This window comes from Limulus polyphemus, unplaced genomic scaffold (genome assembly GCF_000517525.1).
Source record: "Limulus polyphemus unplaced genomic scaffold, Limulus_polyphemus-2.1.2 Scaffold441, whole genome shotgun sequence".
NCBI lineage: Eukaryota > Metazoa > Arthropoda > Merostomata > Xiphosura > Limulidae > Limulus > Limulus polyphemus.
In genome coordinates, this window is record NW_013666051.1 from 63,436 (window position 1) to 81,364 (window position 17,929).

A 17,929-nucleotide genomic window follows, 5' to 3' on the forward strand; every position below is an offset into this window, starting at 1 on the left:
TATATATATATATATATATATATATATAAACACACACACATTGAAATTTAAGTATGGGTTTCAAAATAAAGAATTTCACTACAAATCAAAATCAACTGTTGCCATTAATGACAAAATAGATTATTCTTCATACAAATTAAATAAAAACTGCAACAATCTTCTGATTACCTCTAGCTAAAACTGAAAGAATTTACAGATTTACCTCTAATAAAGGGAAGAGATCCTTGTCGTCATCTTTTAGAACATTCCACTTCTGAATTAAGGGAGGCATCAAAAGGTTGATATATTCCTAAAACAGGGAAACAAAACGATTCTAAGACTAGTATTTTAGATGGACAATGTCTTGGGGTATACAATGAAGCTTTTCTCATGTGCAGAAGCCATTATACATAAAACAAGATTTATGTGAAATCACCAGAGCAATATTTAAAATTAAAGGAAGTCCATAAAGAATTCAGTCAAATTATCATGTTTTTTTACAATTATCTGAACTTAATATTACAACACTTTTTGATCAACCTATTAAACTGAGCTCATTAATGTACAAAACAACAAAGCAATTTTGAAACAATTTTTTAAAAATAAAATCAGATCTGGCCATCTACCACAGTGGTCACAAAAATCAAATTTGTATTTTTGTTCATTTTTCAAGATAAATGTATAACCTCCAACAACTGGCTTGTGAAAACTAAATGTTAAAACTCCTATTAAATCTATACATTACACTAATGATTCAAAATTGAAATGTCAATCTGTTGTAGACATTGTCATTCATAATGTTTTTTACCTAACACATCCATATTTCTTCCTTTTTTTAAATTCCCAAGCTCTTCCCTGATATTTCCAGGTTTTACAGGTCTGTAGCCACATTGCAATAAGTGTTTTTGTTTTCTAGAAAAACAGAATTGACTTAAATATGAAAAGAGAGAAAAAAACTTGACCACACATGCATTATAACACTGAAAGAAGACAAACAATTAAGGGCCGTAACCTAAGAAAGTGATAAAACTTGTGTTTCCAATGGCATCAGTACTGTGGGAGGCATGGCATGACAGAAAAAAATGGAACCCAAGTGGAATAATCTAGTGAGCAATGATAGCTGGAACGATCATGCAAAAGTAACGTGGAGAGTAAATACAATGAATGTGATGAAACTAACTAACACCTAACAATATGGCAACACACTTAACCCTAGAATGCCAGTGTGGGTAGTTTACCATACAGGGGTAACTTATACGAGGTCATAGGATTCAATGATAAAGTCTTTCAATACACATTAAAACTAATTAATATTACTGTGATCTTTGATATGAGTAAACATAATACAAGACAGTCATTTTTTTTTGTAGGCTGGAAGATACCACCAACAGTTACAGAGCCAGTCTTAGGAGTGACAACTCCACACCCACCTGCTGTCTGGCATTTTTTGGCACAAAGCAACTAAGCTATCTGCACCAAACATCTGGTAAAAATGCTAGAAGTACTATAAAAATGTAAAAAAGATCACATTATAATGCTCCCACGGTTAAAAGGGCGAGCATGTTTGGTGGGACGGAGATTTGAACCCACGAATTGCAAGTCGAGCACCCTAACCATCTGGCCATACCAAGCTTTTAATTTAGTGAAATGAATATAAATCATTAGTAAAAATTAGTCATTGTTTGCCTTACCTGCTTGTTTAAATGATGCCCAACAGAATCAGCCAGAGTTCCAATAGCATCATACAGAATCAGCAAGTTTTTGTGCTTCAACAGAAAATATTCCAATTAATGCAAAAATATTACAAAATATATTTTCAGAAAACCTAGCAGTAATGTACCAAAACCTTCTAAATTATTCTATTTACTTAAAAAACCAATAAAATAAATGTCAAATGAAATACAAATCTTTATACAATACTTATTTACAAATAACTAGTCTTTACCAAAGCTAAAATTCCTTTTTTAAAGACTTACCTGTACACAAAAATTAATGGATTTTGGACAATTAATAAAAATATGCTCATACTGTTAGGATCATAGCACAAATACATAGCATCATATCCAATGTCAGGTAAATATTGAAATAATTATTTTACTAACAAACTGCTAACACTTTTACTGTAAATATATTGTATCAATATCCAAAATCATTCCCTTTTACTAACATATGACTGAACAACAGTTAATATGAATATATTGTGATACATGTTAAATATATATTCAAGTCACTCTTATTTGCTAACATGCTACTGAATAACATTTAATGTTTATACATTGCAAAAAAAGTATGATAAATCTGAAGATCATTTCCCTTTTTTTTCTTTTCTTTTTTTTACTAATAACACATGAAATGTAATGATAATCACAAAACAAGTTTAAACAATGAACGTTTAAAACTGAATGAAATGTAATGAAACTTTGAGTTGCCTTATATACTATCATATTAACACAGTTTAGTAATGTAAGACGATATTTGAAAAAGTCCACAAAAAATAAATAAACTATAGCAACATCACCATGTATTTCTTTTGATTTTATTCCACAGTGTTATAGATACAATCAACTAAAGCCTAATACACAGATTTAGGAGAGATTCACAAAATAGACTTTCAGCAATCATGCTTTAGCTCTTATAACATTCATTCTTACACTATCTCTTTTTTAAATATATAATAAACACATACAATACATGGATTACATACTTAGACACACTATCAAATGGCAAGGCTTATACCAAGGATATTCACCTGATATTTGTTGAATGCAAAAACCAGTGTCTCCAAAATAAAAGCAAGATATGGAACAAGTTCTGTACATGCTTCCTCCTCCAAGGTGGCAAAAGCACTACAGGCTGCCTCTTGCACTCTTTTATTGGGATCCAGCACTCTTTTCAACAACTGCAACATACCATTAACAGTCCACAAAATGACTTGCCATAAGACATATTATTCTTTAAACAATAACATATTAAACAAGAAATAACTGAAGATTTGACATTTTTCTAATAATGCCCAAAAGACAAAAACGTTACAGTCAACATTACTGCCTTATTTCTAATAATAATATCAACAAAACTTAATTTAATACAGGCAAAAGTTAATGAGGTTGCAGCTGTTTGCTATTCAATTTCAACTATTCTCTGTAGTATTCTCCAGATCTGACACTCAAGCTACAAAACTGTAGATCAAATGCTAATTCATATAAAATAATTCTTTAGAAAATATAGTGTGTCTTGATCAATAATGGTGCAAAAAGCATCACTAACTTGTACAAGATTCTCTTACCTCAGTCATTAGAGGTTTGAGGAACATGTCGTGAGGTTGGCCTACAATCCAGTGGGAGTAACGACTCAGAGTCCAACAAGTGATTGATCGAACTAAAGCTTTCTTGTCATTTAGACAGGTAATCAGGTATGGAACCAGCTCAGGAAGATGTGGAACCATACCATTCATGCAACCTACCAAACAAAATAACAGTTAAAAGCAGGACTGGAGTGAAGTGTTCTAAGTTTACTAAAGACTGAACAAACAGTTCTAGTGAAACTAACTTTATTCAGCACCATATTTCAGAAGTACATCTGTCAAGTTTCTGTAAAAATCTGGGTGCAAACCTTCATTACCTTAAAAATAAATTCTGGTTAACTCACCTTCAGCTATTGCACCAAGAGCCAGAATCCCCGACTCCTTGATTTCCCAGTCCTGATGGAAGAGGGTTTCTTTAAGGATGGGGAGAAGCACAGGTAGAAGTTCTTCATGGAGCACATTAGCAAGTACATCAAGTGCTGCTGCTGAACACTTTCCTGTGTATAAAACTTTACACGTCATGTACATGTATGACATTTATATCACCAGTTAATCCTAAGAGTTCAAATGTATACTGAACAGTACAAAACATCTGACTAACTACTCACATTCTAAAATCAAAACTATTTTAACTCTCTTGCTATGGGCTCAGTCAATTCAACCGAGTTCATAACACCAAAGTAACCAGAGTTTCAATACTATAACTTTTTATGTTTTGTGTATCTTCATGAAATTTAGCAAGCTTTCGGCAATCATTACATGTATTTTGTACACACAGAAAAATCTCAATTTTTAATGAAGTATTTTTACTAAAAATTTGTCTGTGAATATATGGAGTTGGAGTGTTGACTGTTCTGAGTGCAAAGTAATTTTTATGTTAAAATAGAAACACTTTTCTTCATCTGAAAATATTCAAATTTTATTTGCATAACCTCTGAAACCTCCTAAATAAATGTTAGTGGAATTGTAACAGTTTTTTACTGCCTGACAAAGGGCATCTGCCCAAACTTCACAATTAGACATGTCAATTTATTCTTTATTATGTTGTTAATTATTCAAAGTCCAGTAGTATATATTTAAATTAAGCACTCACTTAAATTCCAGTCTGATAATGAATTATCATCATCTAATCCATCTTCTGAATCTGCATCTTCCTGTAAAAAACCACAATAACAAATTATATTCTGACAACACCTTTAGTAGATATGACTTTCTGGTCTGGTGGCAGTATACTTTCCACTTCTGCATTTGCATTCATAAAAACTAATAACCCATAAACATCACTGTATCTGAAACATAAGACACCTCAAATAGAGTATAAGCATTCTGCATTTATTAACTAAATAAAATTATAATTTGTGATGAAATAAAACACCCGTTATATGACATAGCTATATACTACACTCTTATGCAACATGCCCGTAACCACTGACCTGAAGGCCAGATTTTGCACATGCTTATTAGAATAATACAATCAGTAGCCATGTGCTAATCCATTTTGTTGAAAAAAACCTTGCAATAATGTATCTTTTATACATATCACTATAAGTACTATAAATAGAAACAACTTATCAATACTTCTGGTTCATAAAAATTACATCAGTAATCCTTTTAAAAATTATGTACAATTGTGATTCTTTTATTACTTAACCCTAAAACTGGGAGTCAATCATACAAAAATTAGAGACTGTTTTAGTTATCTTAATATCTGGCAAATAATAAAAATCATTAAAACTGCCTTTCAACAATAATTTAGTATTAGATATTTCAAACAATACAACTTTTATTTTCAATACTTCACTTCTTGCAGAGAAATCCTAATTTAAAAATGAGTTCTTCCACTTCATTAATGTCAAGATCCTGGTGAAAGTTCATTGTCTTTTGCATAGTAATTAACTTATAGAACTGTTTACAGTGTTAAATTATTCAATATATACATGGAGAATGTCTGAAAGTTATGTTAACCCTTGTGTCAGTTGCAAATGCAAAGTTGAAAGGTGTGATGATTGCATTAAGTACAAATGCAGTTGATGCAGTCACAACATGGTTCATGTTGAAGTTAAAGTGATGATGAAAAAGAGAAATCATCCAGAAACATTAGAATCCAATAAAAAAAAGGGGGGGGGGGACTGCAAAGCAGAAGCAAGAATAAACTACTTTGTTTTTCTCATTTTACCCACTTTTATTGTCTTAGATTGTCAGTGACTGACACTTAGATATGATTGGTCAGACCTCAACCAATGAAAGACACAAGGAACAGTAAAGGAACATTTGTTTTTACTAAGTGTGCAGAGCATTCTAGATGTGTTGAATATGCTAAAAACCATTTTTACAGTGCAAATCAAGGTCAAAATGGAATGGTCCTGAGCAAAAGTAGCCTTACTTTGGGAAGGACTATTAACACCGAAACAACATTTTGGGAATTTCATTTCATTTTTGAAGGAACAGAGTAACCCCTAAACTAACTTAGTTTTATGTACAGTTTCCACTAAAATATAAAACATTTATATCAACAAAAAATTTTAAATCTCAACATTTCAGTTATAGTGCTATTTTGTGGTGATTTAAGGAGAAGAGATTATACAGAATTTTTCAAACCTAAAGACAAGACATACATTTTTACAGCTGTAGGAGAGAAACTTTCAAAATGTGAGTAAAATCCAATGAAAGTAAGTTTATGTTACACTTTAGTGATAGATATACCTATGGTTATTTAAAACAAATATCAAAAATGAGAGTTTGTTATTCCATTGAATTTCAACAGTAAACCGTATAACGGAATATTTACCATTTAAACACTGGAGAAATTTTTTAACTGACTATACATTTAAACACTACAAAAATGTTATACACATATCTTGTGTAATACACAAACTTAAAGCATTCAGACCTTGCACTTGCTGAAAAATGTTTTTAAAGCACTTATACACTTTGCAAAGAAATAATCCTTTCATCTCCAATGGTAAAATCTATGAACAGACTGATAAAGAAGTTTTGGGCTCCAGTCTTGACCTTAATTTCTTTCTGTCCTTCCATGAAAAAGTTTGATTACAGTCCCTTCCTGAACATTTTAAGCATGTGTATTACAGGAGATACGTTTCAGAAATTTTGCAGTGTTTAACAACGTTAAGTCAGTTAACAAATTTCTCCAGTTTTTTAATGGAAAAAATCCCAATATAAAGTTTACTGTTGAAAATCAACAGAATAACAAAATCTCTCACTCAGATGTTGATTATTTAAACAACCAGGATATATTTACCACTAACATGTATCATAAACCCACTTTCACTGGACTTCACTCGCATTTTGAAAGTAGCTTCACTCCTTCAATTTTTAAAGAAAATATAGTTAAAACCATGTTACACAGAGCTTTTAACCCTTTCACTACAAAAATCAACTACAGTCGATTGAATCTTTAATACTGTTAAGTGCAAAATCTGACTTCTCCATGGCCACTTTAAATTTTTTTTGCTTTACTTCTACAATCAACAGATTTCTCCTGGCCTCAAAATGGCCACCAAACATTCCTATGTGCTGTGAGCAACATCAGTAAACAGGAATATAAAGAACCACCACCCACAAGCCTACACTAGTGTTGAGCAATCGTTTAACTGTCTAGTTGATCAATAAATTAACTTGTTGGATTACTTATTAGAGGCAAGGCACTATTTATATTTACTTTGTACAAAATATTGCTTGATTATTTATCAATTAAAATCAACTAAATGGTTAAACAACTACTCATCACTAGCCCACTCTTTAGCTTTGTATAAATTATTACTGTATTTTCATCATAATTTAGGTAAGTTGTGTACACCATAACATCATGGTATGCAATGTAAATGTTTACATCATACTGCATCTAGCCAGTTGATGCAAACAAAATTGTTTATTATGTATATGATTTTCAATACTGACATGCATGATCCACAAGATTTTTAGAAGTTCTGAAAATATTTTATACATATAATGCAATTTCATGCTTTTGGAATACATTTGGCTTCTTATTGAATCATTTTGGTCAATTTCATTGTCATATATTGAAGAACCCCTTTCAACAAATGTTGCACATTTTCTTGTTGAAAATCTAAATTTCTATTATCTAATGTTGTTTTCAGGAAATGTTAATGCTAGATATGGAAACTTTATGGTCATTTTAAGTTGGAAAAGTAATAAAAGATGTAAAATTGACTTCTTTTTTGATGGAGGATTAACAGCTTTTAGGGAATACTCCGGAAATATAATCACACAGTGAAAGGGTTAAGACATCACGTAATTAAACCTTTTTGATGCAGAAGTTGAGAACTCTAAACAAATGCTTAGAATAAATTATCTTATATTGTTGTTCTTAAATAGAATACAAACCAAAACGGGAAAAATTAAATACCACACTTATTTTAATGCCACATGTCCTAAAAAAATCTATTTTAATTTAGTTATATCCTACTTAGGCACTATTTCATACATATTTAAGAACAAAATCAAGAAAATTATCAAACAGCTATATCCACAGGTTCAGTTAAAACACGTCTTTGAAAAAAGTCTAGGTTAAAAGCGATCTAAATTTAAAGACAAACAAATATCCATTGAATACCTTGCTAGCAGTATACATGCCCAAAGTGCAACCAGGGATGTAGTGGATCAACCACTAGAAGGCTCTGCAGTTGAATAAAAGAACATATAATGTTAAAACCTAAAACACCAGTAGTATTACCACCCACAGTCTAAAAAATGTGATGTTCCACCTACTTCCAGTTCTTTATCTATATAATTCTCCATTAGTGGGAAAAATTCCACCTTAGATTGCTTGAATCTCTTGCAATTGAGCTAAGAAAACTAGCTCTTAACTTGAAGATGAGTGCACTCCCACTACATCTTCAAATACAAAAATATCAAGAAAAGAACAAGTCATAAACTTCAATCATTGATTTAAAAGTTGGAGGATAAAAAAAATCCACATCATTTCAATGTTAACACAATGGTGAGAGGTGGGGTAGAAGCTGAACTTAAATAAAATAATAATGAGGAGGAAAATCAAGACTGATACCTCTACATTGTCATCCATGTGTTTCTGACTATGAGTTTTAGATTTATGAAATCTCGGTTTGATATCTTCTTCACGATCTGGTATCATTTCATCATCTTCAACATCCCCCTATAAAAATATATCATCTTGAGACAAACTTAAACATTTGTCACACAGCCAATTACAAATTAAAAAGTTCATCTAAGAATTTCTTTATACAAAATGTAGTAACAATTTTTAACACAAAAGTGAAATATACTTACTTGATACAAACTATTTATTAAATTAATGTAAAATTTTTCAGTTAAAAATTATAATTACACTTCATGTTCTGTCTGAAATCGGTCAACAAAAACTTTCACAAAAGTATCAGATTGTTAGAACATTTCAAACACCAGAATACAACAAAAATATAAAAAAACACATTGCTTTCTGAGTATCTAACTTCAGAGAAGATTAAACCAACACTAATATATTTCATGTAACACTTTTGCTGCTACTTTTGCACAGACATGTTAATCCTCTAGCAATGGGTAAGTTAAAGTGTGCATGTCGACCTTTTACAATTACATTCAAAATTTAACTAAACTACTTTATTATCAATGTATATATCAACACATAGTTAATAAATCAAATTTTAATTTCTTAATTTTAAAGAGAAATATTGAAATAAATCCTCAATCTCCCCTTGTATGAGAATCATGACATTTGTTCCTAAAGCCTGTCCATTCTCTCATTTATTTGCTACCCCTTTATGATGTACAGAGCTCAATGTAAGTTACTCATCATAGTATAGATATTATTCAGTCATAAACTAGAAAGTCAGACCCACCTCACACATCCTCTCTTTCACAAAATAAAAAATAATATTAGTTATAAAAATTGTCTACAAACTATTCTACATAACTTGTGCATTATGTCATACAAAATGGCAACTTGAGCTACACATTCACAGGATGAAAACATGTATGGTGGAAATTAGTTAAACATGGTTCAAAGGGTATTAAAACAATAAAATTAAGTTGAAACAGATGTAAACTGTTAGGAACCTAATGCTATTTAGTATATACAATTGTAGTTTTCTGTTACAATCTGCAGTCATTCTAGAATGAAGAAGAAGAAATGGTAATTTAAATTTCATATTTTTATTTTGTGGTTACAAGGTCAGTCAAATTGACAGTCCTTATAGAGTTAGGGTAGAGAGAAAAAAATTTTAACTGAAAAAGTCTCATTTAGTTAGAAGGTTTTAGAGGTTACATAAATGAAATTTGAAAATTTTCAGATGAGAAAAAGTATTTTTAAGCTTAAAATGAAAATCACTTTGCACTTGGACTAGTAAACACTAACTCCATGTATACATCAAAAAATCTTTATTTAAAAAATCTTAATTGTAAGGATACTGTTATGATCAAAAGATCAGTGTAATCCACCAACCCCATATGGAAATTTAAATATTTGTTTTTTTCTCTTGTATTCATGTATTCTCTTATAATGTTGGACAAATAGAGTAAAAGATAAGTGAAAAATATAATTTCACTCATGAGATTTTTTCCAACACATCAAATGGATTCTAACATCCTTTCTTTATACACTGATTTTTAATACTTATGGCAAAACTTACTACAAAACCTTAAATATTAAGCAAGCAAACATTAATATTCTATTACATTTCCTTACCTTCAGCAGAATAATATCTATTTCACTGTACTTCATTCCTCTGACTAGCACTGGGATGAGACGTGGCAAATGTGGTGTTAATGCATCCTTACAGATAGGTTGTTCAGCTAGAGACAGCCAGAACTCACACCCTTCCAGAGCTACTCCATCATCTGAATCTTGAGTCCTCATCAACATGTACTAGATGAAAGAAATTACTCAGATAAATTTATACTACATATAACATTTTCATAACATCAATTTCTAACAGAAGCTTTATCCTAACTATGATATATATATCCTAGTGATTTCTATTTGGGTTGTGCTGACCACATGTTAAATCATTTCTTCATTTTGTGATTTTTAATCAGTGTACTTGCATGTTAATTTAGCATATAACTTTTAACAAAAACATAGTAAAGTGAGCACATGTTAGAGAACCCAAGTTAGTAATGTTTCTGAAAGTTGTGTCCCTTTCCTTCCCTTATTTAGTTGTGCTTATGTTATGCAGAAATATCAAAAGGTACTTAGGTCCAAGGAAATACTTTTTAATACTTTTCTAAGTTTGATTGTTAGTAGAATTATGGCATGTTTTATAACTAATAGGAATGACAAACTATTGAAGTCAATATTTTAGGGTAGTATTATAATTTTAATATGATAAATTTCTTAATAAATTTTATCAGTGCAAAGTCCTTTCAAATTTAATTGAATAAAAAATTTTTTAACTTTATATGAAATTTATATATAACTCTGATTTTAAATCACCAAGTATGATGGAACCTTCTGAAAACAATGCAAGTTTCATTACCTTTGTGAACCAGCTTCATTTGTACATGTCTTTATATCAAAATGTGGACAATTAACTAATGAATAACAGTCACTGTTTACTACACCAGAGAAATAATTTCAATATAATCAACTATTTTAATATTTATTTCTGGAGCACATAAATTGTGTTTAGAGACCTATACTTCCTCAGATAACAGGCATTGATTTTGACCAGTACTTCAAAACAATAACTTCTCTATATATTTACTTTGTCAATAAAACAGGCACTTAAGTTTATTTTTATACTATTCATGATTACTCTGCAGATTTTAGTTTGTACCTATTATACTTACATTACTGCTAAGTTAAGCAAAATCTCAGGCTTACTATGGGAAAAGCACAAATGTACATTACACTACAATGTAGAAATACTTTTCTTTAATGTTTTCATCAAATAATTAAAACAGTAGGGTTTGGTCAAAAATGGTTATATAACATTCACATTATAGTAGATTGAAGTATATATTCTCAAGATTTAAATATCTACCTTTGGTTTTCTAAGTGTTAACCCTATTGCCCCAGGTATCCTATATTGCACATGTCACAAGGTTTAGTGTGAAATTTTATTAAACTACTTTTTGTTTAAGTTATACCAGATAGAATAGCATATAATCTTAGCTAATAATCCATATTTTAATAGTATACAAGTTCTTAATTCTATAAACAAATATTTTAAAAATCCTTAACTTCCCCATACAACATTTTTTCTAGATCTCTTCTTTGTTATATCCACCACCCCTCTAATAACTACAAAATTAAACGTAAATTACACACTATAAAATCATCTTTGCTCAGACAAACCATAATTTTTATAGCCTTCAATTCTGTTTAGTTACAGAGCTATCAAACAGAAAATCAGACCACTCCTGCCACACCCACCTGTCACATCCTTTCTTTCAGGATTTGTTAATAGTTCTCTCTTATGTTAAATTATGTATTACCTATAACTAATAGAAAGACAAGGTTTTCATCTATCAAATGATGTATTTTATTATTTTGTGTTCTGAACAAATAATCGTCAATTTCACTTGTAATACAACTTTGGTTCCCATGGGAATTTCAACAGCTAGCTTGGATGAATTTGTAATGGCTCTTGTCGCATAGTTAGAAATCCAGAAAAATTGTGATTGTCATAGGAAATTGTCTGCTTTTTGCATGTTATTATTGTATGTTCTTTGGTGCATTATTTAATTAAATAAAAATTATTTAATGCACTACTACCATTAGTATAAAAAGTAGGGTTAAGTGTCATCAATAGTCAACAGCAAAAAAATAATACTCAGGCATGTTTTTCATGTTTATTCGTTACTGTTATAAAAGTAAATAAAATGTAAAAATAGGGATTTCATTAGGTTAGTTAAGGTTATATTAGGTAAAATAAATAATAATAATAATACAATAAAAATATTTCACAAGGCACGCATGTGAGCAGCTCGGAGTAGCTCGTGGGTAAGGTAATTCGATTGTGTAACGTGAGATGTACATTCCCCAAGTGATTTACAGCTTATAATGGTGCAAATTATACACAGATATATATATATACTGTTACAAGTGTAAAGCTACTTGGGATAAACAAATGTAGTTTCATGTTACATTTGAAATCATTCTAGAAAGAAAAAGACAATAATTTCAATCCATAATTTGAGATCTTTGAGATGAAGAAAAGTATTTTTAAACTTAACATGAAAATCACTTTTCACATGGACTTTCAAAACAAATACTCAATAAATTAAAGGTCAAATCTGTTTTTTTTTTAGTTTATTAAAAATACTTCACTGAAAAATATTTATAAAGACTTATAGCATTTATTGGAAGACTGCCAAATTTCATGATGATATATACATTATATTAAAAGTTACTTGTATTAAATCTATAAAGACTTTGAATGAGTACATGGTTGGTTAAATTGACCAAGCCTGTGTTGAGACAGTTAAATATTAAATTATGGATAAAATGTTTGATTTTTCTAAACTATTAAAAAAGTAAAATAAAATAATTAGGATTCTTATGTCAAACCACAATATAAAGAAACGTGTGTTTTATTTTTCATCTGCACTTTAAAGCTAAAAATCATAGCTCAAATAATTTTTCCTCAAGCATCATTCAACTGAATTACAACATAAGTTGCCCAAAAAGGATTTCTACTTGCATTATGCATGTAAAACCCACTTTATGCTAATAGGGGAAAAATATCCCATGTACACATGCCTTAAAATAAAATGTGGTATATTTTATAAAAACTAAAATGATACGAATCAAATTATTGAGTATCTACATAAAAACTTTAATAAGAAAGTATTCAGCATTTATCCATTATATTATACTTTCATATTTACCATTTACAAACTACTGTAATCTATAAAAACTGATAAACTTGTAGTGTGCAGTGTTAAATCAATTTTAACTCCTAAGTTGAACTTGTAATTAAATGTTATAATGGTTGTTTAGAAAATAGTAGAAAGTGCACATTAATCTTTATCTGCACCATTTCTACATTGTTGTTAATCACAGAAGAAAATTACAACCTACATTCAAATCAAGCTACCTACATAGATAAAAACTAAAAATCAACCCAATAACAAATAGTTTATTTAATATACTGTTCTTATGTAATCCACATAATATCTGAGGTTTAAATAACAATTTAAAATAATCTTTATAATAAAAAAACATACTAGAAAAACTAAAAATAAGATATATAAAACATTCTAACTAATATCATTAATAAAAGGGAGAATAAAGTATAACCTACTAACAGAAAACACAGACACTTGAGGTTTGTTATATTCATTATCACAGGTTTCTTTCATGTTCTTTGTAGAACTTAATTATCTTGAATAAAAAGTAATGTCCTAAAACTTTCTCCAAAAAGAAGTATACAGCAAACTTGAGAAGGAAGGGATGAACACTTTACAGATGATCAATTTATTATATCACACACACACAATTCTTGATTGATAAATCTTCTCTTACCTGTACAAACAAAATATGTAATTGTTGATTTGCACATTAATGATTTTAGATGTTTTATGTTTAATATTTTATTCCCTACTATTTTCAATTTTTTTTGTACTAAAACCATCTAGTATTGATTTTCCTTACTATTTTTAAATAATTTAACTAGTGAATTTGGTTTCATGCCCATGCATAATTCAACTTCCAACATGATTTCTTACCTCCCTTCACACTTACAGCTAGAATCCCACATTGAGCAGGTGGAAGGACCGGTATAAAAATTACATAGATAAGCACCCTTCAAAAGCATCTGAAGAGCACCATAGAGTGTGCCACCTTTATGTAGAGGAAATACACCCATTGAAGAACGCACCACATCTGAACCAAGTATACTCATTGCCCAAGTGGAGCCAACTGGTGCTGTGTCACAAAACAAGGGCAGAACAAGTTATCCATCTCATATCCAAAAGGAAGAGGAATTTGTGTAGAGTGGCTGGGCACGTTGAACCATAATCAGGAGGTCAATCCCAGTCCAAACCAGTGGAATCAGAAAGAACTTGACCATTTCCTGGCTGGAGGAAGGTCCTCAACCATTCACCTCAGGTGTAGGAACCAGAAGGGAAGTGAAGCCTCCATTTTGAGAACCTAACCCAACATGTGTGCAAATCCAACACAACCTGGAACAATAAACCCTGGAAATGTACATCTGGAAGGTGGAAATGCAACATGGAGGGTCATTTCCAGTCTGTAGTAGGAGGAAGTTTCCAATCTACTCACATGTGAGAACTTATTGTGGCTGCTGTGGCAAGAGGGAGGGTTCCCAGCCAGAGGGACAAACTGCATAGCAGATGAAAAATTCCAGTTCAGTCCAGATGTTAGAATAAAACATCAGACCCGTGGCAGGAGGATAGTCATGCCTTCTTTACAGGCAGAATGCCACTGTCCTACTCTCAACTGAGCAGAATTGTGCACACTCAGGAAGATTCCTCCAAGATCCACAACTCCAGCAGTTAGGGGCTGGCAAGTGATATGGACTCCCATACTCCACTGGATGGAGGGGAAAGAAAGGCACTGGAGTCCAGAGGAATGGATCACAGGTGAAAGTGCAATAGGTGACCACAAAACCTTGTTCCAGATTCTGTCAATCTAAGGAATGTTAGAGATGGGGAGCAATCTCTTTCTGCTTTATTCATGTTTGTCCATGAGTGTACGGTCCAGTACGAACATATTCATGATGCAGTATACCACGAGGAAGAACCTGCAAGCTTGGAACGCCCTATCTTATCAGTGAGCATGAAAGACCTTACAGATTTCACAGTGCTGATTTTGGAGATCGTTATACCTTGATAGGCACCACTCGCCACAGAGCAGGATCCATATTATGTAGAATAGGCCCCTGAAAAAAAAAAGGAACAAAAATAACTTATTCACTCAGAGTTGTACACACATATGGAGAACTGCTACAGGAAAAAGATGATATCCAGCTGAGCAGGAAACCAGAAGATAGTGCAAGTAACGTGACACAAAGGTGTGGGAAGTAGTGCACATACTGGCCTGGATAATCTCCTCCAAAGAATGACAGAAGCGAGCAGCCAAGGACATTGAGAGGTGACAGATCTGATGGGACAAAACACTAAACAACTGGCAAGATTCAGGAGAAAGGCAGTGAGAGCCACAGAAGGGTGTTTTGCATGACACGTAGCACTGTAAAGCAGGGACTGAACACAGGAGACTATCCAGATCAGAGTAGGAGGAAATAAGGGATATGGAAGGAAGGGAAATAAGGGTGAAGGTGAAATCTCCTTTGCAGGCAGATGACGTTTTGGGAAGGAAGGAATGGACTGGATATACAAAGATAGGCTTTGTAGTATAAAATGTGGTGAATGTTGATGAACCATAACAAGATTGAGGGAAGCTGGTATGTGACAAGCTAGCAAACGAATTTAATGGCTGTGAGCCCAGAAGAGGAGCTCTAAAGTGCAGGGACATAAGGATCGGGATTGAGTGCCCCCTTTTCAGGTGACGTACAAGACAACCATCAAGTTGTTGGAATGAATCACAACTGTCATGCCCTGAAGAGGTGACAAACAGCAAGGAGTTCCAAAAAATTGACATGAACACCTAACTCCTCCCAAGACTAACTGCCTAAGATCTCCTGTGTATTGCAGCACACACCTTATCTTGACAAGGCATTTGTGAAGATGTGGATATCCAGACGGGGAGTTGGAATAGGTACCCCTACTGTTGTGTTGTCCCTGTATAACCACCTGAGGAAGTCAGATAGAAAGGAAACAGGAAGGGGTATCAGTAAATCCAGAGGGTCCTTGATGAGGTGCCATTGAGCTTGTAGTACCCACTGCAAGGAATGCATGTGGGCATGGCCCAGAGGGACAAGAGCCTCCAGTGATGCCAAAGTCCCCAAAAGAGACAGAACCTCTCGTGCAAGGAGAAGAGGTGCTAATAATGCCCTCTGAACTAAAAACTCCATAGATCACAGACAAAGAGGAAAAGGCTGGGCTCGACTGAGATGCAAGTTAAAAAAACACTCCAAGATGAACAAGATATTGAGGGGAGTGGATAATGGACATCTCCACCTTCATAATCCAACTCACCCAAGCAGCTTCTCCTTGTGTGTGAGGAAGACTCTGCAAAGGATGGAGCCAGAAAAAGCCAGTAATCCATATAATGATAGAAATTGAGCCCACGAGAATGTAGGAATTGGGCAAATGACTGAACCACCCACCAGAAAACATAGGTTGCCGATGCTATCATGAAAGGAAGAGCTTTGAATTGATACACGTGATCCTTGTGGACAAAATATAGATAATGATGTGAAGCCCAAGCAATAGGGATGTGAAGATAAACATCAGACACATCAATTCTCATCATCCAAAGCCCTGGACGAAAGGCCCATCTGAGAGACAGGTAGGATTACAAGGTAAACTGAGGCACATTGAGGAAGCAATTCAAATGGGATAGATCAAAAACAGGATGCCAATCCCCGGTCTTCTTGGGGATGACAAAACATCTGGATTAGAATTCTGGAAGCACAGGAGAAACCTGTTCAATGGCACCCTTAATGAAAAGGTCTTGAATCACTTCTTTGAGACACTGGTGGGAAATGGGATCTTGAGAGGAGGGGAAGAAACTTGTGAAGGGGATAAGGAGAGAGGTGTGAAGAAAAGGAGGGAGAGTCCTTCCAACAAAACTCGATTGGCCCAAGGGTTTGATGAATGATGATATAAAAGTGCACAAGCCTCTGTAGTACATGTGGAATACAACGCTTTCACTCCATATATTCACGGAGAAATATTTAGTGAAAATACTTTATTAAAAATTCAGAGTTTTTCTCAACAAGACTTAATTGCTTACTGAAACTTGAGAAATTGTGAAAACACAAAACATATAAATTATAGTATGGAAACTATAAAGGTCAATTTGAGGTCACGAACTCTGATGATCTGACTAAGCCAGTAGCAAGTGTTAACGTTTGTTTGAAGTAAAGAAAGCACAAAGTTACACACTGGGCTATCTGTGCTCTGGGTATCTATCATGGGTATATGGGTATTAAAAACCCAGTCTCTATATCCACAGATGTACTGCTGGGACAATGGGGGGGGGGGGAGCTTAAGTGTTAATGCATATATATTACTAAATGAAAAATGAAATTTAACAAAACCTGAAACACTACATTTAGAGATAATATCTATTCAATGAATCACTAAGCATAGTTTTAAGGTTAAAACAGAAATCAGTGTACACTTAAAGGATTTAACCTTCTTTATGCACCTAATAATTTACAAACTTGTCTTTAATGCTGTACATAACAAGTGTGATGCACAACAACAACACACAACTTGAATTAGCTCTTACTTCTATGATGCTATGCATGTGTGGAATTAGACGATCCATACGGACTTCCAACAACATGACTAAAGCTCGGCACACATTCTTCCTCACTTCTGGATCTTCATCTGAAGCCAAGTGGAATAGATTCTAAACATACAATATGAAAAATAAATATACAATAACTTGGATATATATATATATATATATATACATACACACACACACACACTGAATGAATGAAGGTATCTCATTTTCCAGAGGAGGTAAGTGCCCCCCTAGCCCCCCCATCTCTGTGGATACCCTTGATTATAACGGTTATATGCCCAAAC

The 17,929-nt window shown here is 32.6% G+C and overlaps 1 protein-coding gene across 3 annotated transcripts in view; it reads right to left on the minus strand.

The window, feature by feature from the left end:
- LOC106458302 (transportin-1-like) overlaps nucleotides 1–17,929 on the minus strand; it is a 67,976-nt gene that overhangs the window by 30,100 nt on the left and 19,947 nt on the right. For all 3 annotated transcript variants that reach the window (XM_013917796.2, XM_013917795.2, XM_022384468.1), the window contains 9 exons: nucleotides 17,625–17,747; nucleotides 9,987–10,166; nucleotides 8,331–8,438; nucleotides 4,377–4,437; nucleotides 3,628–3,780; nucleotides 3,266–3,438; nucleotides 2,729–2,878; nucleotides 1,671–1,745; nucleotides 203–289 (listed from right to left, as the gene is read on the minus strand). In XM_013917796.2, the coding sequence (XP_013773250.1) occupies nucleotides 203–289; nucleotides 1,671–1,745; nucleotides 2,729–2,878; nucleotides 3,266–3,438; nucleotides 3,628–3,780; nucleotides 4,377–4,437; nucleotides 8,331–8,438; nucleotides 9,987–10,166; nucleotides 17,625–17,747 (1,110 nt within the window). The remainder of the gene's footprint in view (nucleotides 1–202; nucleotides 290–1,670; nucleotides 1,746–2,728; nucleotides 2,879–3,265; nucleotides 3,439–3,627; nucleotides 3,781–4,376; nucleotides 4,438–8,330; nucleotides 8,439–9,986; nucleotides 10,167–17,624; nucleotides 17,748–17,929) is intronic.